Raw genomic sequence first — 19,391 nt, 5'->3', positions numbered from 1 at the left:
GTAGCAGAGGGTTTTTTTTTAAAAAAGAGCCGTTTTTTGAGCCGAAAGAGCCGATTCTTTTTGGTGAGCCGAGCCAAATGAGCCGGCTCATCAAAAAGAGCCGGACTGCCCATCACTATTACGCGATCACTCCCACATATACCGGGGCGGTGTACTCCCGGAACTGGCGGTGATGATGCGCTGAGAGCCTGCAGAGGGCGCTCCCGACATCTCAGAGGCAATGTGAACCGCAGACCAATCAGCACTGAGTAGGCGTGGCCCGCTCCACTTCCGCCCATCCTTGTAGGTGCCGTTGTTGGTGGGTTTCACAACCTGCAGCAGGCGCCTCCCCCTCTTCTGCTCATCATGGCTGCCGGCTGGGAAGAACCTTTCCCCTTCCACGGGCTGCTGCCTAAGAAGGAGACCGGAGCCGCGGCCTTCCTGTCCCGGTATCCGTGCTATGATGGCCGCGGGACGCTGATCGCAGTGCTGGACACCGGGGTGGACCCGGGGGCCCCTGGGATGCAGGTATATGAGGGCAGCCATGTCTGCTGGGTACAGTACTGCCCTGTCTGGGCTGGGGCAGTGCCAGGGGCTGGTCACATGGGATGAGTGCTGGCAGCCCGGGCATCACCAGGTGGTGGCATCTGTCACCGGGCAGGAGTATGCAGTCTTATCCCACAAGGGCAGTGTATATAAGGGTGGTCTCCTGTGTCCTCCCGGGGGATGCCCGGCACATCACATACTGGTCCGCAGCACTATATGTCCAGCTGTATGAGCATATCCCAAACCAACTCTAAGCCTGCCCCAAAGACCCGCACATGTCATCGGGGTACGTCATGTATTATCAGAAAGTGTGCACCCTGAAGAGGACGACCACCGAAACCAGAAGCCGGGTCATGTGGGCACAGTACACATCGGGGTACGTCATGTGTCAGGTACCGTCATCAGTAACTGTGCACCCTGAAGAGGACGACCACCGAAACCAGAAGCCGGGTCATGTGGGCACAGTACACAGCTCGTGCGCATCGGTGTATGTCATTGATTGGAGCATAGCACCGAGTGACCGCTGCCATTGTATGGCTTCATGGTGGTATAAGCAATAAGTCACGGTTTGTGCCCCGATCCAGTGGACGTGTCCGGCTCCTATTTTAGAATTCACCAGCGAGGCACTGGTATTTTCCATATTCCAGCTTTGTGCGCCCTGGACTGTGTGCTCCTGCCATTCCCAGGCGCTCCTCCAGGCCGGTGTGGTGTCTCACAGACCCCTACTTGTTCCCAGGGGAGAATCTTTCCCCATTTTAAACGGGGTTTTCCTTTCCATTAAATTTCTCCCCCGGCTGTAGTTTGCTAGAATAAGAAAACAAACAATCGCCAGCGGTCTGTCCTCACCTTCCCCGCTCCCGCCACTGTTCCTGGCACCGGCATTGGCTGCGGCCCTTAAATCACCTTGACAGGGAACCAGCCAATCGGTGATCTCTGGGGGTGTTCTTCTAGAGACACAACGCCCGTCAGCCATTGGAACAGACTCGCCGGAGTTCCGAGGAAGGTGAGTGCAGGCAGTTTTTATTTATTTATGGCAAACTGCATCTATACAAGGAATGTAATTGAAAGGGAACAACCCTGATAACAAACATCACAATAAAATATTGGGAAAGAAAAAAAATGACATATAAAATCCTATCCTCTTGCTGACCTCTAATTCTGAGCCCCTGCCTCCTTTCCAGGGCTTTCAATCTTCCTCCGGAGGGACTCTATAGACAGACCAAGATCATCGGGGCCTCCCCGTCTGTGGTCTGTGACACTAAAAATACACATGTCTGCATTTTCCGTTTGTCTCCTGATCCCAGTATGACATTTCTAATCATTTTCTGTAATTAAAGGGGTAGTCCACCACTCAGACAACCCTTTAATCCCTATGCCCAGCCCCCAGTAGAATAGGAACACCTATACTGACCTCCAGAGCTGTTCCAGCGGTGACTGTTCCGGCTCTCGCGGTGTCCCGCCATCTCTGCCGCCACTTTACTGTCCCGTCTTGCAGACGCACTTCATGTTGGAGGACGTGAGAGCTGGGGCTGGTTGCACTTTTTCCGGATGTCTGATTTGTCTGAAGGCTGGAACAGTGTAGTAGGCGCTGAATTCCGCAGGGATCACGTGTCATAGATTTTATTATATTACTTGTAGGAACATACTGATTAGGAGCTTGTGTAATCACTTGGGGTACCGATTGCTTGATTCTCTGTGATCATGAGAAAGGGGACCTCGAAATTCGAGAGTGGGGATCTACAGAGCCCCATTTGGAATGGAGCAGAGCTCCGCATGCTCAGTCTGTTCCATTCAGCTGTTTACAATATACCCATAGATAATGGCTGTACTCGGCTTTCTCTGAAGGCCCTATAGTAAGCACACCTCCGCTCCAGAAGAGCTTTTCTGACCCCCGTTCTCATGACTTCGGAGTCCTTTTTCATCATTGCTCTGGTTCCCAGTTTTCAGACCCCAAGCCACCAGTAGGTTATCGCCTGCAGATATCTTTTATCTCTAGGAATAACCCCATTAACCCCTTCACGACCATGGACGGATCTATCCGTCATGGAGCGTGTCCCGTTAAGCCCTGCCCCCTGCCGCGGGCAGGCGGCAGTGGTCGGCACACATCAGCTGTTTTCAACAGCTGACGTGTGCCTGCATGTTGCGAGTGGAATCGCTTCCACTCGCAACATTTAACCCCTTAAATCTCACTGCCAAAGTCTGGCAGCTAGATCTATATGCGCGCGGCCGTGATTTTTACTTGTCGCCGCCCCCACCGGAAGTCACGTGCGTGATCACGTGACTTTTGGTGGTTGCCATCGTAGCACAGGGTCATGTGATGACGCCTGCAGCTATGAAGTTTCACTTTCGTTTTCCCTCGGCCGAGAGCAGAGAGAGACAGGAAGTGACTGAATCTGCTGTTTACAGCTGTATAGCTGTGATAAGCAGATAGATAAGAGCGATCGGATTGCTGATCGCTATAGCCCCCTAGGGAGACTAGTAAAATAAAAAAAAAAAAAACAAAATTAAAAAAGTTTTAAAAAATAAATAAAACCTAAAAGGTCAAATCACCCCCCCCCCCTTTCCCCTCATTGAAAATTAAAGGGTTAAAAAATAAATATACACATTTGGTGTCGCCGCGTTCAGAAATGCCCGATCTATCAAAAATGGTACCATTAGAAATGACAGCTCGAGACGCAAAAAATAAGCCGTCACTGAGCCATAGATCCAGAAAAATGAGAACGCTACGTGTTTCTGAAAATGGCGCAAAACGTGCGCCACTTTTATTGGATAAGCTTGTTTTTTTTTAACCCCTTAGATACAAGTAAACCTATACATGTTTGGTGTCTACAAACTCGCACTGACCTCAGGCATCATACCCACACATCAGTTTTACCATATAGTGAACACCGTGAACAAAACATCCCAAAAACTATTGTGCCATCACACTTTTTTGCAGTTTTTCCACACTTGAAATTTTTTTGCTGTTTTCCAGTACACCATATGGTAAAACTTATGGTTTCATTTAAAAGTACAACTCGTCCCGCAAAAAACAAGCCCTCATATGGCAAGATTGACGGAAAAATAAAAAAGTTACGGCTCTCGGAAGAAGGGGAGCAAAAAACAAAAATGCAAAAGCGGAAAGTGCCCCGGGACTGAAGGGGTTAAATGGTCATATATTTTTCAAAGCTAGGATAGAATTAGATGAGTGGACAAACCCTGTACATATTTTTTACTGGGCCATCAATCATAAGTCTTGATCTAGAGGTTCGGAAGATTAAACACTCCATAGTGGCCAAGAACTGCGAAATCTTACTGATTGGGCATGATTGTGTTTTGTTTTTGGCTTTTTTTTTCTCCATAGCTAACATCAGATGGAAAGCCAAAGATTCTAGACATCATAGATACAACTGGAAGTGGTGATGTCAACACCAGTACTGTGGTGGAACCAAAAGAAGGGGTGATAGCCGGCCTGTCTGGTAGGACTCTAAAGGTGAGTAACTTCTTATCTTCAGATGTTGTAAGCAGTGATGGGCAAATAGTGAAACATTCGTGTTCGGATTATTTGTACTGAATACTTAGGGGTACTTCTCACATAGTGAGATCGCTGCTGAGTCACAGGTTTTTGTGACGCACCAGTGACCTCATTAGTGATCTCGCTGTGTGTGACATTGAGCAGTGATCTGGCCCCTGCTGTGAAATCGCTGCTCGTTACACACAGTGCTGGTTCATTTTTTGCTCGTTGCTCTCCTGCTGTGAAGTATACATCACTGTGTTTGACAGCGAGAGAGCAACTATCTGAATGTGCAGGGATCCGGCATCTGGAAGCTGCGGAAGCTGGTAACCAAGGTACACATCGGGTAACCAAGCGAAGCGCTTTGCTTGGTTACCCGATATTTACCTTGGTTACTAGCGTACGCCGCTCTCAGGCTGCCAGTTCTGGCTCCCTGCACACGTAGCCAGAGTACACATCGGGTAACTAAGCGAAGCGCTTTGCTTATTAACCCGATGTGTACCCTGGCTACGAGTTCAGGGAGCCAGCGCTAAGCGGTATGCGCTGGTAACCAGGGTAAATATCGAGTAACCAAGCAAAGCATTTTGCTTAGTTACCCGATATTTACCTTGGTTACCAAGCGCAGCATCGTTTTCACGAGTCGCTGGTGAGATCTGCCTATTGACAGCTCACCAGCGACCATGTCATATTGTGGTCGGAATCGCTGGTACGTCGTTTAGTGAGACGGTACCCTTAGTACTAGTACAGTATTCCTCACGAATAATGACACTAATGCAAGTCAATGGGGAACCCGTGCATTTTCTGGGAAGTATTCAAGAAGATGCTTGGTTTCCCCCTAGATTTACATTAGGTTTGTTATTCATGATGAATACTGGAATAGTACTAGGTATTCAGTAAGAATAATCCGCACACAAATATTTCATTATTTGCCCATCTCTAGTCGTAAGGAATTATTGTATATTTCTGTCTAATAAAGATTGCAGCTGAAATGAAAGTTGGGTTTACCTTCACAGCAAGCAAAGACTTTTTTAAATGTAGTGTAATATAGGGGCAGAGATCCTGCTTCCAGCGATGTCATGTACTTGGCTGCTTAGCGTAGTTTTGATTAAAATCACTGTTTAATCAGCAATAGATCCTCATTAGAGGACTACTTGGCCTGCTGCCTGGTAGTCCAGAATATTCATGAGCTCTGTATAACTGCTAGATTTGCAGCATGGAACACATTGATTTTTATCAGAATGACAGCAAACACCTTTTGTAAGTGACACATCCCTGGAATCAGGGTCTCTGGCTCCACATTTTGCTGCTCTCAGATGGGGAAGCAAAAATCTGGTGACTGATTCCCTTTAATTCATTTTCAGACCCCGTAATATACAATTTGCTGGCTGATCCAGGTTTGAGATTTCCTCGAGTGGGAGTGTCTCTCCCAGTAATATAGGATGGATATCCATCCTATCTGTATCCAAGTTGCCAGTGTCTTCACTATGCATTTATCAGCACAGCTTGTCTCCTGCACTTATTTCTTCTTTTTCTTCTGTTTGGCTGGACTCTAGATGGTTTCCACTCTTTAGAGCTGTGTACAGCTCCCTCCTGCTATCTGTAAGGCAGGCTTTACACATCCATGGTGCAGTCTGTGAGAAGACTGCGATGTACGGACTGACATTGGGTCTTGTGACCCAACTCAGCGGCCAAATAGGCTTATATGAGGCAGTCTAGTTCAGGTCAGGAGACCCCTGGCCAATCCATGCTCAAAGCATGACGCACGGATGTGTGAAAGATGCAGAGAAGAGAGGTGGTCGCAGAGCGCATATTAGGAGTTGTATCAGTTTTGCAGAGCATTCATCTAAATAAAGAACTCTGAAACAGCAAAATGGTAGAACATTTCTAAAGAGGTTTTCCAGACCAAGCATGAATTTCTGCAGTCACTCTTAACAGTGGGCAAAATCTCCCTGCTATCTGGTGTGGTCAGGGGCTGACTAGCTATATTTCCTGCTTTGCGCAATTTTCTATAGAGTAGCAGAAGAGAAGCTGGTTGGCTCATGATTGCCTATATGCAAATCCCATGTGAGTGGTCACATGACTGCTTCAACAGGCAAACAGCAGAATCCTGACAGTGTGCATATTGCACACTTCTAGGGCTCAGCTGTAGTCACACAGTTGATGCAGAAAATCATATCCGGTCCAGAAAACCTAATCTAATGAAGGTTCTTTAGAAAAGTTAATTAAATTTGCATTGAAGAAGCAATCAATAATGGGGGGGGAAGAAAACAACACAACTTGGTGGATGTGCACATATGTTTTAGTGGTGATACCAAAGCCCATACATAAAGACACAATCCAATGGCCTGAGTTTATGAAAAGCCTTCTGATGAAGTGATGTCCCAATTATTGCTCTGCTGTTTTTGGAAAACTGGTAAAACAAATGATTCTTTTGTGTCCTTCAACAATAGGTTCCCACAAACTGGCAAAATCCATCTGGCAGATATCATCTAGGCATTAAGAATGGCTTTGATTTTTATCCAAAGGCACTTAAGGAGCGACTACAGGTAATCACTGGGAATGATGGGACATGTTTGTGTACAAATGTTGGATTCAGTTGTGTTTAGGACTTTATCTGTGAATGGCCAGTAATTAGAGCTGTTCAAACTTGCAAAAAATCAGGACCGGCGGGTCCCTGAAAAAAACCCCCGATCCGCTCCGGAATCTGGTACCATATAAGTCTATGGGGACCAGAATCTGGAGATTAAAAACATTGGTTGAAGTGATAGGGGGGTAGGAGCGAGTGCGGGTACTCACAGAGGCTGTGTGATGGCGGCAAGCTGCTTCCGGGTCCCTCATTAGCTTCTGGAGCTGACAATTAACTCATCTGTTTTGCCCGCCCACCAGCGCGTGTAATTGGTTGCAGTTAGATGCGCTCCCACCCTGAGTGGTAGCGTGTCAGCTGACTGCAACCAATCACAGGCGCCAGGACGGCCAGTGGGTGGGGAAAGCAGTGCAAGTGTCTGCGGGTCAGTATGGTGGTATAAAAATAAATGAATAAATGAATCAGCGCAGGGTCCCCCATTATCTGATGCCAGCATGGATAAAGCGCATGGCTGCAGCCCCCAACTGTCGGGCTTTATCTGTGCTGTGTATCAAAATAAGCCCAGAATCACACATGCGAGTCTGGCATGACATCACCCGGCATGGCCTGCTGCTCTCTGAACGTGAGCGTGCAGGTACATAGAAACACATGCGGCCGACTCACTCCTGTTAGGAGAGTGTGTAGCTGTGCTGAGTGATGCAACGCGAGTCCCTCGCAAGTGTGATTCCGGCCTAAGAGAAACATGCCGCTTTTTTTTTTTTTTAAATTTAAATAAATTAAACCCCTACGTGCGGTCCCCCACCCAGCCAAGGTAAAGCCAGCTGGTGTTTTCAGCCCGCAGCTGCCCGGTATTGCCACATCTATTAGATGTGACAATTCCGGTGCTTTACCGGCTCTTCCTGTTGCCCTGGTGTGCTGGCAATCCGGGGTAATAGCAGGGGTTAATAGCGCACAGCTGCTACTAAACCCTAGGTTCGTGATGGCACAGGCGTCTGAGATAGCTGTATCACTAACCTGTAAATAAGTACAAACACAGAAACTATCCTTTATTTGGAATTAAATACAAAAACACACCCTCTTTCATCACTTTATTAACCCCAAACACCCCTCCATGTCCGGCGTAATCCATGCCGCTTCCAGCTCTGCTACATCTCACAGCAAGCGGCCATAGAACAAGACTGCCAGCTGTGAGTGCAGACAATGACTGAGCCGCAATGACTGCAGGCACACTGTCACAGGTTGGGGGTGCGTCTGACTGCAACCAATCACAGACGGCCGGTGGGCGGAGAAAGCACAGAAAACTGTGTGTATGCGACGAGCCTATTGTGCAGTACACGAAGTGAATGCGCGACCCGGAAGCAGTGTGCTGGCATGACACAGAGACTCTAAGTATGAAACGCTCGCTTAACCCTTTTCTTTGTTTTTCCTTTAATTTCCCCAGTGTCGGGCCCGGGTCTGGCACTCGGGCATCTTTAAAACCGCGTGGATCCAGACTTTTACACTCCGGGTCCTACCAGTAATGTTAGCCTTTCTATGCATTTTATTTAATGTGACAATGACCGTTTTCAGTGAGTTCTGTGCAGATCTTCCAGTAATACAAATTCATTAGGCACCCCATATAATAAGCCGAGTAATCTAACATTAACGTTTATCTAAATGTAGAAAGAGCGGAAGGAGAAGTTATGGGATCCTGTGCACAGAGCTGTACTGGCAGAAGCGTGCCGGAAGCAGGATGAGATTGACTCCACTTCTAATACTCAGACTTTGGTATTGAATATTTTTTTTTTCTTTTTACTCCTACATTAGCATTTTATTTTTTTTCTATTGTATATCCTCCTAACTTTTTAATTGCTTTTCCTTTTTTGAAATAGATGGGAAAATTGATTAAAGAAGATATTCAAAATCAAGTTGAAATACTAAACCTGTTTGAAAAGAAGTTTGGGGATCCTGGCCCTGTGTATGACTGCTTAGTGTGGCACGATGGGGAGACGTGGAGGTAAGTCAGGCTTTCTCGATGACCTCTCCATCCAGAGTTTTAAAGTGTCATTTATAGGCAAATTCTTAAAGCTGTATATTATACAGATACAATGGATTCAAAGTCTACACACCTGTTAAAGTGCCAGGCTTTTGTAATGTTAAAAAATGTTGTTCACCCCTTGGGTAGTAAAATTACGTCCTATTTTTATGTGACTTAACGACCAGGGACGTAATTTTACTGCCTAGAATTCATTTGATTGCTGTAGCCATAGCAATGGCTTTCAATTGATGCCCCCTGCTGTTTCTTCCAGCAGGGGACTTTTGCGAGACCCCGGGGGTGGCATCGCCACTCCCCATCCATGATCGCGGTGATTGGAAGTTCAAATATGAACCGCCAGTCACAGAGATCGCACTGTTTTTGACTTAAAGAATGCCCCCCAACAGTGCGAACCGGTGATATCCAGGTACAATCATAGGCTGGAGGCCAGCAATCACGGCGCCCCCCCCCGCAGCACTGATTGGAGCGATCGTGTTGTGACGCGCAATTGCTCCAATCAGCGTGCGGGGAGAGCAGTTTGACCTGGTGGTGACCGCCCTCCCCAGGCTTGTTTTCACATGGAGAGCCCTCTCCCAGCATATCTGCGCTTTGCCCTGCTGGTACTTGTAGTACCACGCCACCGCCGCTGTTTGATCGCCGCTCCTGCGCGCTCCCATGCTGCCCCCCGCCGCCAATCTTCAATCTCGCTATCTCTATTTCAAAATTTTTTTTTTTTTTTTTTTTTCCTCCTTTCACAGTAATGTCACCCATAATCTGCACAATTCAATTTAAAAATATTCTATCTTTTCAGGTAGAAAAATGAAGCACTATAGTAATGTGGATGTATAAATATGCACACCCTTAAATGATTACTTTTGTTGAAGTGCCCTTTAAAATGTTTACATCATTCAGTCTTTTTGAGTAGGACTCTTATCAGCAGGGCACATCAGGAATTGGCAATGCTTTCCCATTCATCCTTGTAGTGCTCCATATCAAGGGCATAACAGCCCCTTAAGGTCACCCTTGATTTTCATATGGATTCAGGTTTGGACTTTGGGCATTCCAAAATTTTGATCTTCTTGTGAAGCTATTCTTTTGTTGATTTGTAGGTATTTGTTGTGGCGAATGCTGAAATTTCTTTGTCGCTCCATTGGGAGACCCAGACAATTGGGTGTATAGCTTCTGCCTCCGGAGGCCACACAAAGTATTACACTTTAAAAAGTGTAACCCCTCCCCTCTGCCTATACACCCCCCCGTGCATCACGGGCTCCTCAGTTTTTATGCTTTGTGCGAAGGAGGCACACATCCACGCAAGCTCCACAATTTAGTCAGCAGCAGCTGCTGGCTATATCGGATGGAAGAAAAGAGGGCCCATAACAGGGCCCCCGGCATGCTCCCTTCTCACCCCACTCTGGTCGGCGGTGTTTGTTAAGGTTGAGGTACTCATTGCGGGTACATAGGCAGGAGCCACATGCTGTTTTCCTTCCCCATCCCTTAGGGGCTCTGGGTGAAGTGGGATCCTAACCGGTCACCAGGCACTGGGACCGTGCTCCCTCCGCAGCCCCTGGGGGAATCTGCTGGACAGGAGACCGGGTATCATCAGGGACAAGGCCCTGCTACTCTGAGGTACTCTGTGTCCCCTTGGGGACGGCGCATAGTGCGCCTGTGTTATGGACGCTGCAGCAGCTGCTGGGTGTGTTAGTGCGCCGGGACTACCGCGCTGACCGCGCTTGTTTGCCGGCCGCGCTTATAACTTTATTCCCCGGCTTTTGCGGCCTAGCACCGCATACTCCCGCCCCCGGGCCTGCCAGTCAGGGGTAAGGGCGGGACGCTGCACTAGACGTCAGCGCTGAGGGCTGGAGCATACTTCGTATCCTCCTCCCCCCTCACTGAGCACCGTGGGGCATCAGATTCCCGCACTTTTTGAGGCACGCCCACGGCCCCCTCCTCCTCTCAGAACGCTAGCAGCCATTCCTGCAGCAGACGCTGGAGATTTTCAGAGGAGAGACAACCGAGCTCCACAGCTCTGGGAGGCCCAGGCAGGGAATCTGGTGGTCACACAACCGCTGCGGGCGGTCGGTAAGCCGCACCTGTTACTAAGTGTTGGCCCCCCTGGGTGCCGAAGTGTATACTTATATGCTTATTTTGTATACATTTACTTTGTACGGCCGCACTATTTGCTTTTGGCTATATACCCTCACTGGTTGCTCTAAGGGGAGACAACAGCATGTCGTCCGCAAAAAGCAAGGGTGCCAAGGCACAGGCTTACTTTGCAATCTGTACCTCATGTGCGGCTATGCTACCTGCAGGTTCCACCTACCCTCATTGTGTGCAATGTTCGGCCCCTGTGACACTCACTCAGCCGGAGTCTCAGCCATTGGTGGGACCCCCGACCCAGGTGGAACCACCGGCTCCCACTGTCCAGGTGACAGGGACAGAGTTCGCAGTATTCGCTGACAAACTCTCTGAGAGTATGGATAAATGATCTGCTAAGATACTAGAAGCTTTGCAGTCCAGACCGGTAACACAGGCCCCGGGCACAGTTGAATCATTGACCCCAGGCCCCCCTCGGTTGGAGCAGCAAAGTGCTCCTGGAACGACGCATAGGTCCCACGGTGAGGACTCCGACACGGACCGCAGTCCCAGACCGACTAAGCGGGCTCGCTGGGAGCTTCCCTCGACTTCATCACACTGTTCAGGGTCTCAGCATGAGGACTCCCTGGAGGATGAAGCGGAGGTGGCAGATCAGGGCTCTGATCCTGACGCCGCTCTCAACCTTGATACACCTGAAGGGGACGCCATAGTAAACTACCTTATAGCGTCCATCAATCAGGTGTTGAATCTTTCTCCTCCAGCGCCTCCGATTGAGGAGTCTGCTTCTCAGGAGAAATTCCATTTTAGGTTTCCCAAACGTACACGGAGTGGGTTTCTGGATCACTCCGACTTCAGAGATACAGTCCAGAAACACCGAGCCTTTCCAGATAAGCGCTTTACTAAGCGCCTTAATGACACACGTTATCCCTTCCCCCCCTGACGTAGTCAAGGGTTGGGCTCAGTGTCCCAAGGTGGATCCTCCAGTCTCTAGATTGGCGGCTAGATCCATAGTTGCAGTGGCAGATGGTGCATCACTCAAGGATGCCACTGACAGGCAGATAGAGCTCTTGATGAAATCCATCTATGAAGCTATTGGCGCGTCCTTTGCTCCGGCATTCGCAGCCGTATGGGCACTCCAAGCTATCTCAGCTTGTCAGTCTGAGATTAATGCAGTCACACGTGCCTCTACTCCGCAGGTTGTGTCCTTAACCTCTCAGGCGTCGGCGTTTGCGTCCTACGCCATGAATGCTGTCCTGGACTCTGCGAGCCGTACGGCGGTAGCATCCGCCAATTCGGTGGCAGTCCGCAGGGCCATGTGGCTACGTGAATGGAAGGCAGACTCTGCTTCCAAAAAGTTCTTAACCGGGTTGCCATTTTCTGGCGACCGCCTGTTTGGCGAGCGATTGGATGAAATCATTAAACAATCCAAGGGAAAGGACTCGTCCTTACCCCAGTCCAAACCAAACAGACCTCCACAACGGAAGGTACAATCGAGGTTTCGGTCCTTTCGGCCCTCAGCCAGGTCTCAATTCTCCTCGTCCAACAGGCCACAGAAGGGTCAGAGGAACTCTGATTCATGGCGCGGTCTAAGTCACGTCCTAAAAAGACCGCCGGAGGAACCGCTACCAAAGCGGCCTCCTCATGACTTTCGGCCTCCCCAAACCGCATCCTCGGTCGGTGGCAGGCTCTCCCGCTTTTGCGACGCCTGGTTGCCGCATGTCCAAGACAGATGGGTGAGAGACATTCTGTCCCACGGTTACAGGATAGAGTTCTGCTCTCGTCCTCCGACTCGTTTCTTCAGAACATCTCCACCCCCCCGAGCGAGCCGATGCTCTTCTTCAGGCGGTGAGCACTCTGAAGGCAGAGGGAGTGGTGATCCCTTTTCCCCTTCAGCAATTGGGCCACGGTTTTTACTCCAACTTGTTTGTGGTGCCAAAAAAGGACGGATCCTTCCGTCCCGTTCTGGACCAAAAACTGCTCAACACACGTGAAAACCAGGCGGTTCCGGATGGAATCTCTCCGCTCCGTCATCGCCTCAATGTCCCAAGGAGACTTCCTAGCATCAATCGACATCAGGGATGCTTATCTCCACGTGCCGATTGCACCAGAGCATCAGCGCTTCCTGCGTTTCGCCATCGGGGACGAACACCTTCAGTTCGTGGCACTGCCTTTCGGCCTGGCGACAGCCCCACGGGTCTTCACCAAGGTCATGGCAACAGTGGTAGCAGTCCTACACTCTCAGGGACACTCGGTGATCCCTTACTTAGACGATCTGCTTGTCAAGGCCCCCTCTCGGGCGGCATGCCAACACAGCCTGAACATTGCTCTGGAGACTCTCCAGAGATTCGGGTGGATCATCAATTTCCCAAAGTCAAAATTGACACCGGCCCAATCACTGACATATCTCTGCATGGAGTTTCATACTCTCTCAGCGATAGTGAAGCTTCCGCTGGACAAACAGCGGTCGCTGCAGACAGGGGTGCAATCTCTCCTTCGAGCCCAGTCGCACCCCTTGAGGCGCCTCATGCACTTCCTAGGGAAGATGGTGGCAGCAATGGAGGCAGTTCCTTTTGCGCAGTTTCATCTGCGTCCACTTCAATGGGACATTCTCCGCAAATGGGACAGGAAGTCGACGTCCCTCGACAGGAACGTCTCCCTTTCTCGGGCAGCCAAGGCCTCCCTTCAGTGGTGGCTTCTTCCCACTTCTCTGTCGAAGGGGAAATCATTCCTGCCCCCATCCTGGGCTGTGGTCACGACGGACGCGAGTCTGTCAGGGTGGGGAGCGGTCTTTCTCCACCACAGGGCTCAGGGTACCTGGACTCAGCCAGAGTCCTCCCTTCAGATCAATGTTCTGGAGATAAGGGCAGTGTATCTAGCCCTAAAGGCGTTCCAGCCGTGGCTGGAAGGCAGGCAGATCCGAATTCAGTCGGACAACGCCACGACGGTGGCATACATCAATCACCAAGGCGGCACACGCAGTCGGCAAGCCTTCCAGGAAGTTCGGCGGATTCTGCTGTGGGTGGAAGCCACAGCCTCCACCATCTCCGCAGTTCACATCCCGGGCGTAGAAAACTGGGAAGCAGACTTTCTCAGTCGCCAGGGCATGGACGCAGGGGAATAGTCTCTTCACCCGGACGTGTTTCAAGAGATCTGTTGCCGCTGGGGAACGCCGGACGTCGATCTCATGGCGTCTCGGCACAACAACAAAGTCCCGGCATTCATGGCACGGTCTCAAGATCACAGAGCTCTGGCGGCGGACGCATTAGTTCAGGATTGGTCGCAGTTTCGACTACCTTATGTGTTTCCTCCTCTGGCAATGCTGCCCAGAGTGTTACGCAAGATCAGGTCCGACTGCCGCCGCGCCATCCTCGTCGCTCCAGACTGGCCGAGGAGGTCGTGGTACCCGGATCTGTGGCATCTCACGGTGGGCCAACCGTGGGCACTACCAGACCGACCAGACTTGCTGTCTCAAGGGCCATTTTTCCATCTGAATTCTGCGGCCCTCAACCTGACTGTGTGGCCATTGAGTCCTGGATCCTAGCGTCTTCAGGGTTATCTCAAGAGGTCATTGCCACTATGAGACAGGCCAGGAAACCAACGTCCGCCAAGATCTACCACAGGACGTGGAGGATCTTCTTATCCTGGTGCTCTGATCAGGGTTTTACTCCCTGGCCATTTGCCTTGCCCATTTTTCTGTCCTTCCTTCAATCCGGAATGGAAAAGGGTTTGTCTCTCGGCTCCCTTAAGGGCCAAGTCTCGGCGCTCTCTGTGTTTTTTCAAAAGCGTCTAGCCAGGCTTCCACAGGTACGCACGTTCCTGCAGGGGGTTTGCCACATAGTCCCTCCTTACAAGCGTCCGCTAGAACCCTGGGATCTGAACAGGGTGCTAACGGCTCTTCAGAAACCACCCTTCGAGCCAATGAGGGATATTTCTCTTTCACGCCTTTCGCAGAAGGTGGTCTTCCTAGTGGCAGTCACATCACTTCGGAGAGTGTCTGAGCTAGCAGCGCTGTCATGCAAAGCCCCCTTCCTGGTGTTTCACCAGGACAAGGTGGTTCTGCGTCCGGTTCCGGAATTTCTCCCGAAGGTGGTATCCCCTTTTCATCTCAATCAGGATATCTCCTTACCTTCTTTTTGTCCGCATCCAGTTCACCAATGTGAAAAGGATTTGCACTTGTTGGATCTGGTGAAAGCACTTAGACTCTACATTTCTCGTACGGCGCCCCTGCGCCGCTCGGATGCGCTCTTTGTCCTTGTCGCTGGCCAGCGTAAAGGGTTGCAGGCTTCTAAGTTAACCTTGGCTCGGTGGATCAAGGAGCCAATTCGAGAAGCCTACCGTTCTTCTGGGCTTCCGGTTCCTTCAGGGCTGAAGGCCCATTCTACCAGAGCCGTGGGTGCGTCCTGGGCTTTGCGGCACCAGGCTACGGCTCAGCAGGTGTGTCAGGCGGCTACCTGGTCGAGTCTGCACGCTTTCACGAAACACTATCAAGTGCATACCTACGCTTCGGCAGATGCCAGCCTAGGTAGGAGAGTCCTTCAGGCGGCAGTTGCCCACCTGTAGGAAGGGGCCGTTTTACGGCTCTTTTACCGAGGTATTCTTTTACCCACCCAGGGACTGCTTTTGGACGTCCCAATTGTCTGGGTCTCCCAATGGAGCGACAAAGAAGAAGGGAATTTTGTTTACCGTAAATTCCTTTTCTTCTAGCTCAAATTGGGAGACCCAGCACCCGCCCCTGTTCCCTTCGGGCTGGTTGTTCTTTTGTGTACACATGTTGTTCATGTTGAATTGTTCTTTTGGTTCATGGTTTCAGTTCTCCGAACATCCTTCGGATTGAATTTACCTTAGACCAATTTATAAGTTTCCTCCTTCCTGCTTTTGCACCAAAACTGAGGAGCCCGTGATGCATGGGGGGGTGTATATGCAGAGGGGAGGGGTTACACTTTTTAAAGTGTAATATTTTGTGTGGCCTCCGGAGGCAGAAGCTATACACCCAATTGTCTGGGTCTCCCAATAGGAGCTAGAAGAAAAGGAATTTACGGTAAGTAAACAAAATTCCCTTTCTTCGGCGCTCTATTGGGAGACCCAGACGATTGGGTGTGTAGCTACTGCCTCCGGAGGCCACACAAAGCATTACACTAAAAAGTGTAAGGCCCCTCCCCTTCTGGCTATACACCCCCAGTGGGATCACTGGCTCACCAGTTTTCTGCTTTGTGCGAAGGAGGTCAGACATCCACGCATAGCTCCACTGTTTAGTCAGCAGTAGCTGCTGACTATATCGGATGGAAGAAAAGAGGGCCCATATAGGGCCCCCAGCATGCTCCCTTCTCACCCCGCTTGTGGTTTGTAAGGTTGAGGTACCTATTGCTGGTACGGCGGCTGGAGCCCACATGCTGTTTTCCTTCCACATCCCCCTGAGGGGCTCTGAGGAAGTGGGATCTTACCGGCCCCAAAGCCCTGAGGCCGGGCTCCATCCACAGACCCATTGAACCTGCTGGATACGGAGCTGGGTACCGTTCAGGGACATGGCCCTGCACCATTCAGGTACTCTGTGTCCCCGTACACACAGGCACAGCACACTCCAGACTTGCTGGGTGTGCTAGTGCGCCGGGGACAGTAAAGGGTTACAGTCACTGCAGCCTAGCTGAGTGACTTTATGTATGGGGAACTACCGCGCCGGACGCTCCGGGAGCGGCGGCGCGGCTGGGACTTGTAGTGCGCCGGGGACTTAGCGCCGACCGCGCTTTTACGGCGGCGGCGCTTATAAATCCAGTCCCCGGCTTTTGCGGCCTAGCTCCGCTTCGTTCCCGCCCCCACCCTGTCAATCAGGGTAGGGGAGAGACGCTGTACAATCAGCAGCGCCGAGGGCTGGAGCCTTATTTACATGCTCCAGCCCTCTCACTGGACACTGTGGGACGCCGGTTTCCCGCTCTGACTTGGGGGCACGCCCACGGCCCGCCCCTACTCACACGAGCTGGAGAAGGACGCCGGCGGCCATTCCTGCAGTCCGAGCTGAGAGATCGGACTCTGGGCAACCAGGCACAGGACTAGGGCGACCACACACCCGCTTATAGGCGGGCGGTAAGCGGCACCTGAAGTGCTGACCCCACTAAATACCGCAGTTGTCCATTTGTATTTTTATGCTTATACTGCATAGGTCGCTGTTTTTGGCTATATGCCCTCTTAGATGGCGACACATCAGCAGCAGGAAAGCAGGGGTGCTAAGGCACAGGCTTTCTATGCTGCTTGTATGTACTGAAGTGTTCATGTGTATTTATGCTTGTATGCTATACACTGCACTGTACGGTCGCTAGTCTGGGCTATTTTCGCCTAGAATGACTAGACTACAGCAGCAGAAAAGCAGGGGTGCTGAGGCACAGGTTTTTTCTATGCTGCTTGTATTGCAGGGGTTGCAGTGTTCATTTGTACTTATGCTTGTATGCTATACATTGCACTGTATGGTCGATATTCTGGGCTATATTCCCCTAGATGGCTAGTCTACAGCAGCAGAAAAGCAGGGGTGCCAAGGCACAGGCTTCTATGCTGCTTGTATTGCATGTGCTGCAGTGTTCTTTGTACTTTATGCTTGTATGCTATACATTGCATTGTACGGTCGCCATTCTTGGCTCCATGTCCTAGATGGCTAGTCGGCAGCAGCATATAAGCAACACAGGCTTTCGATGCTGTTTTTACTGCATGTGACACTGTTCCACGGCACTGAACCCCATTGTGTGCAATGCTCCCCTGGAGCACTTGGTCAGCCGGGGTCTCTACTAGACGTGGCCAAAGGAACCACCTGTCAACCCTGTCCAAGGACAGGGATGGAGTTGCATTGGGATAGAGACTTGCAGTCCGGACAGGCCATGGGCAGATCATTGCTCCCTGGCCACCCTCATTGGGAATAAAATCGGTTCCCCGGGGGGGGTCCCAGGAGGCTCTCTGTATGATGAGGCAGACGTAGCTCATCAGGACTTTGATCCTGCCATCGCTCTCAATCCGGATACACCGGATGGTGACGCCATAAGGAATGATCCTATAGCGTCCATCAATGGAATGTTGGATCTTTCTCCCTCAGCTCCCCCAGCGGAGGAGTCAGCTTCACAGCAGGAGAAGTCCCATTTCAGTAGCTCAAACGTATTTTGAGTTTTTTTCTGGCCACGCTGACTTCAGAGAAGCAGTCCAGGAACACCACGCTTCCAGATAAGCGTTTTCTCCAAACGTATTAAGGATACACGTTATCCTTTTCCCCCTGACGTGGTCAAGCGCGGGACCCAGGGTCCAAAGGTGGATTCTCCAATCTCCAGGCTTGCGGCTAGAGCTATAGTTGCAGTGGAGATGGGACTTCACTTAAAGATGCCAGACAGATAGACTGTGGTTGAAATCTGTCTATGAGGCTATCGGCGTGTCGGTTGCTCCGGCATTTACAGCCGTATGGGCACCCTAAGCTTTTCAGCTGTCCTTGCACAGCTGGTCTTGAGCATATGTACTTTTGTGCCGCAGGGGCGTCCGTATCCTCGCAATGTCTGCATTGCGACTTACCCTATTAATGCTGTCCTGGAAGGACAGTCGAGGTTTCGGTCCTTCCCAAGCTCGGGCAGGTCCCAATTGTCCTCGTCCAAAAGAGCTGAAAATCCTCAGAGGGGCTCAGTTTCCGGGGGCTCAATCACGCCCAAGGAAGGCAGCCGGAGGAACCGCTACCAAGGCGGTCTCCTCATGACTCTCAGCTCTCTCATCTCTCCGCATCCGCGGTTGATGGCAGACTCGCTCGCCTTTGGCGACATTTAGCTGCCACAGGTCACAGACCGGTGGGTGAGGGACATTGTGCCCACGGGCACAGGACAGAGTTCTGTTCTCATCCTCCGACTCGATTCTTCAGAACGTCCCCACCTCCCCACCGAGCCGATGCTCTTCTGCAGGCAGAAGGAGTGGTAATCCCTGTTCCTCTTCAGGAACAAGACACTGTTTTCCTCCAATCTGGTTGTGGTGCCAAAAAAGGATGGCTCTTTCCGTTCCGTTCTGGACCTAAAACTGCTCAACAAGCACGTGGAGGCCAGGCGGTTCCGGATGAAACCCTCCGCTCCGTCATTGCCTCAATGTCTCAAGGATATTTCCTAGCATCAATAGACATCAAAGATGCTTATCTCCATGTGCCGATTGCTACAGAGCACCAATGTTTTCTACGTTTCGTGATGGGAGACGACCATCTTCAGTTCGTAGCTCTGCCATTCGGTCTGGCGACAACCCCACGGGTGTTCACCAAGGTCATGGCGGCAGTGGTAGCAGTCTTGCACTCACAGGGACACTCTGTGATCCCTTACTTGGACGATCTACTTGTCAAGGCACCCTCTCAAGAGGCATGCCAATTCAGCCTGAATGTTCCGCTGGAGACTCTCCAGACGTTCGGGTGGATCATCGACTTCTCAAAGTCAAACCTGTCACCGACCCAATCACTAACGTATCTTGGTATGGAGTTTCATACACTCTCAGCGCTAGTGAAGCTTCCGCTGGACAAGCAGCGGTCACTACAGACTGGGGTGCAGACTCTCCGTCAAGGTCAGTCGCACTTCTTAAGACGCCTCATGCACTTCCTCGGGAAGATGGTGGCGGCAATGGAGGCGGTTCCGTTTGCGCAGTTTCATCTGCGTCCTCTTATTGGGACATTCTCCGCCAATGGGACGGGAAGT

General features: G+C 50.7%; 1 protein-coding gene across 4 annotated transcripts in view; it reads left to right on the top strand.

Moving 5' to 3' along the window:
• The first annotated feature begins 296 nt into the window (after positions 1-296).
• The window catches only part of TPP2 (tripeptidyl peptidase 2), a 252,335-nt gene continuing 233,240 nt past the window's right edge, over positions 297-19,391 (top strand). For 2 of the 4 annotated variants that reach the window (XM_075336693.1, XM_075336691.1), the window contains exons 1-5: positions 297-507; positions 3,869-3,997; positions 6,469-6,564; positions 8,265-8,369; positions 8,474-8,598. In XM_075336693.1, the coding sequence (XP_075192808.1) occupies positions 346-507; positions 3,869-3,997; positions 6,469-6,564; positions 8,265-8,369; positions 8,474-8,598 (617 nt within the window). In that variant the 5' untranslated portion in view covers positions 297-345. The remainder of the gene's footprint in view (positions 508-3,868; positions 3,998-6,468; positions 6,565-8,264; positions 8,370-8,473; positions 8,599-19,391) is intronic. The other 2 variants (XM_075336694.1, XM_075336692.1) reach the window with 1 other exon arrangement.

The sequence above is a fragment of the Anomaloglossus baeobatrachus genome, chromosome 2 (genome assembly GCF_048569485.1).
Source record: "Anomaloglossus baeobatrachus isolate aAnoBae1 chromosome 2, aAnoBae1.hap1, whole genome shotgun sequence".
NCBI classification, from domain to species: Eukaryota; Metazoa; Chordata; class Amphibia; order Anura; family Aromobatidae; genus Anomaloglossus; species Anomaloglossus baeobatrachus.
The sequence above is the reverse complement of the archived record's forward strand: the minus strand, read 5'-3'. Positions and strand labels throughout refer to the sequence as shown.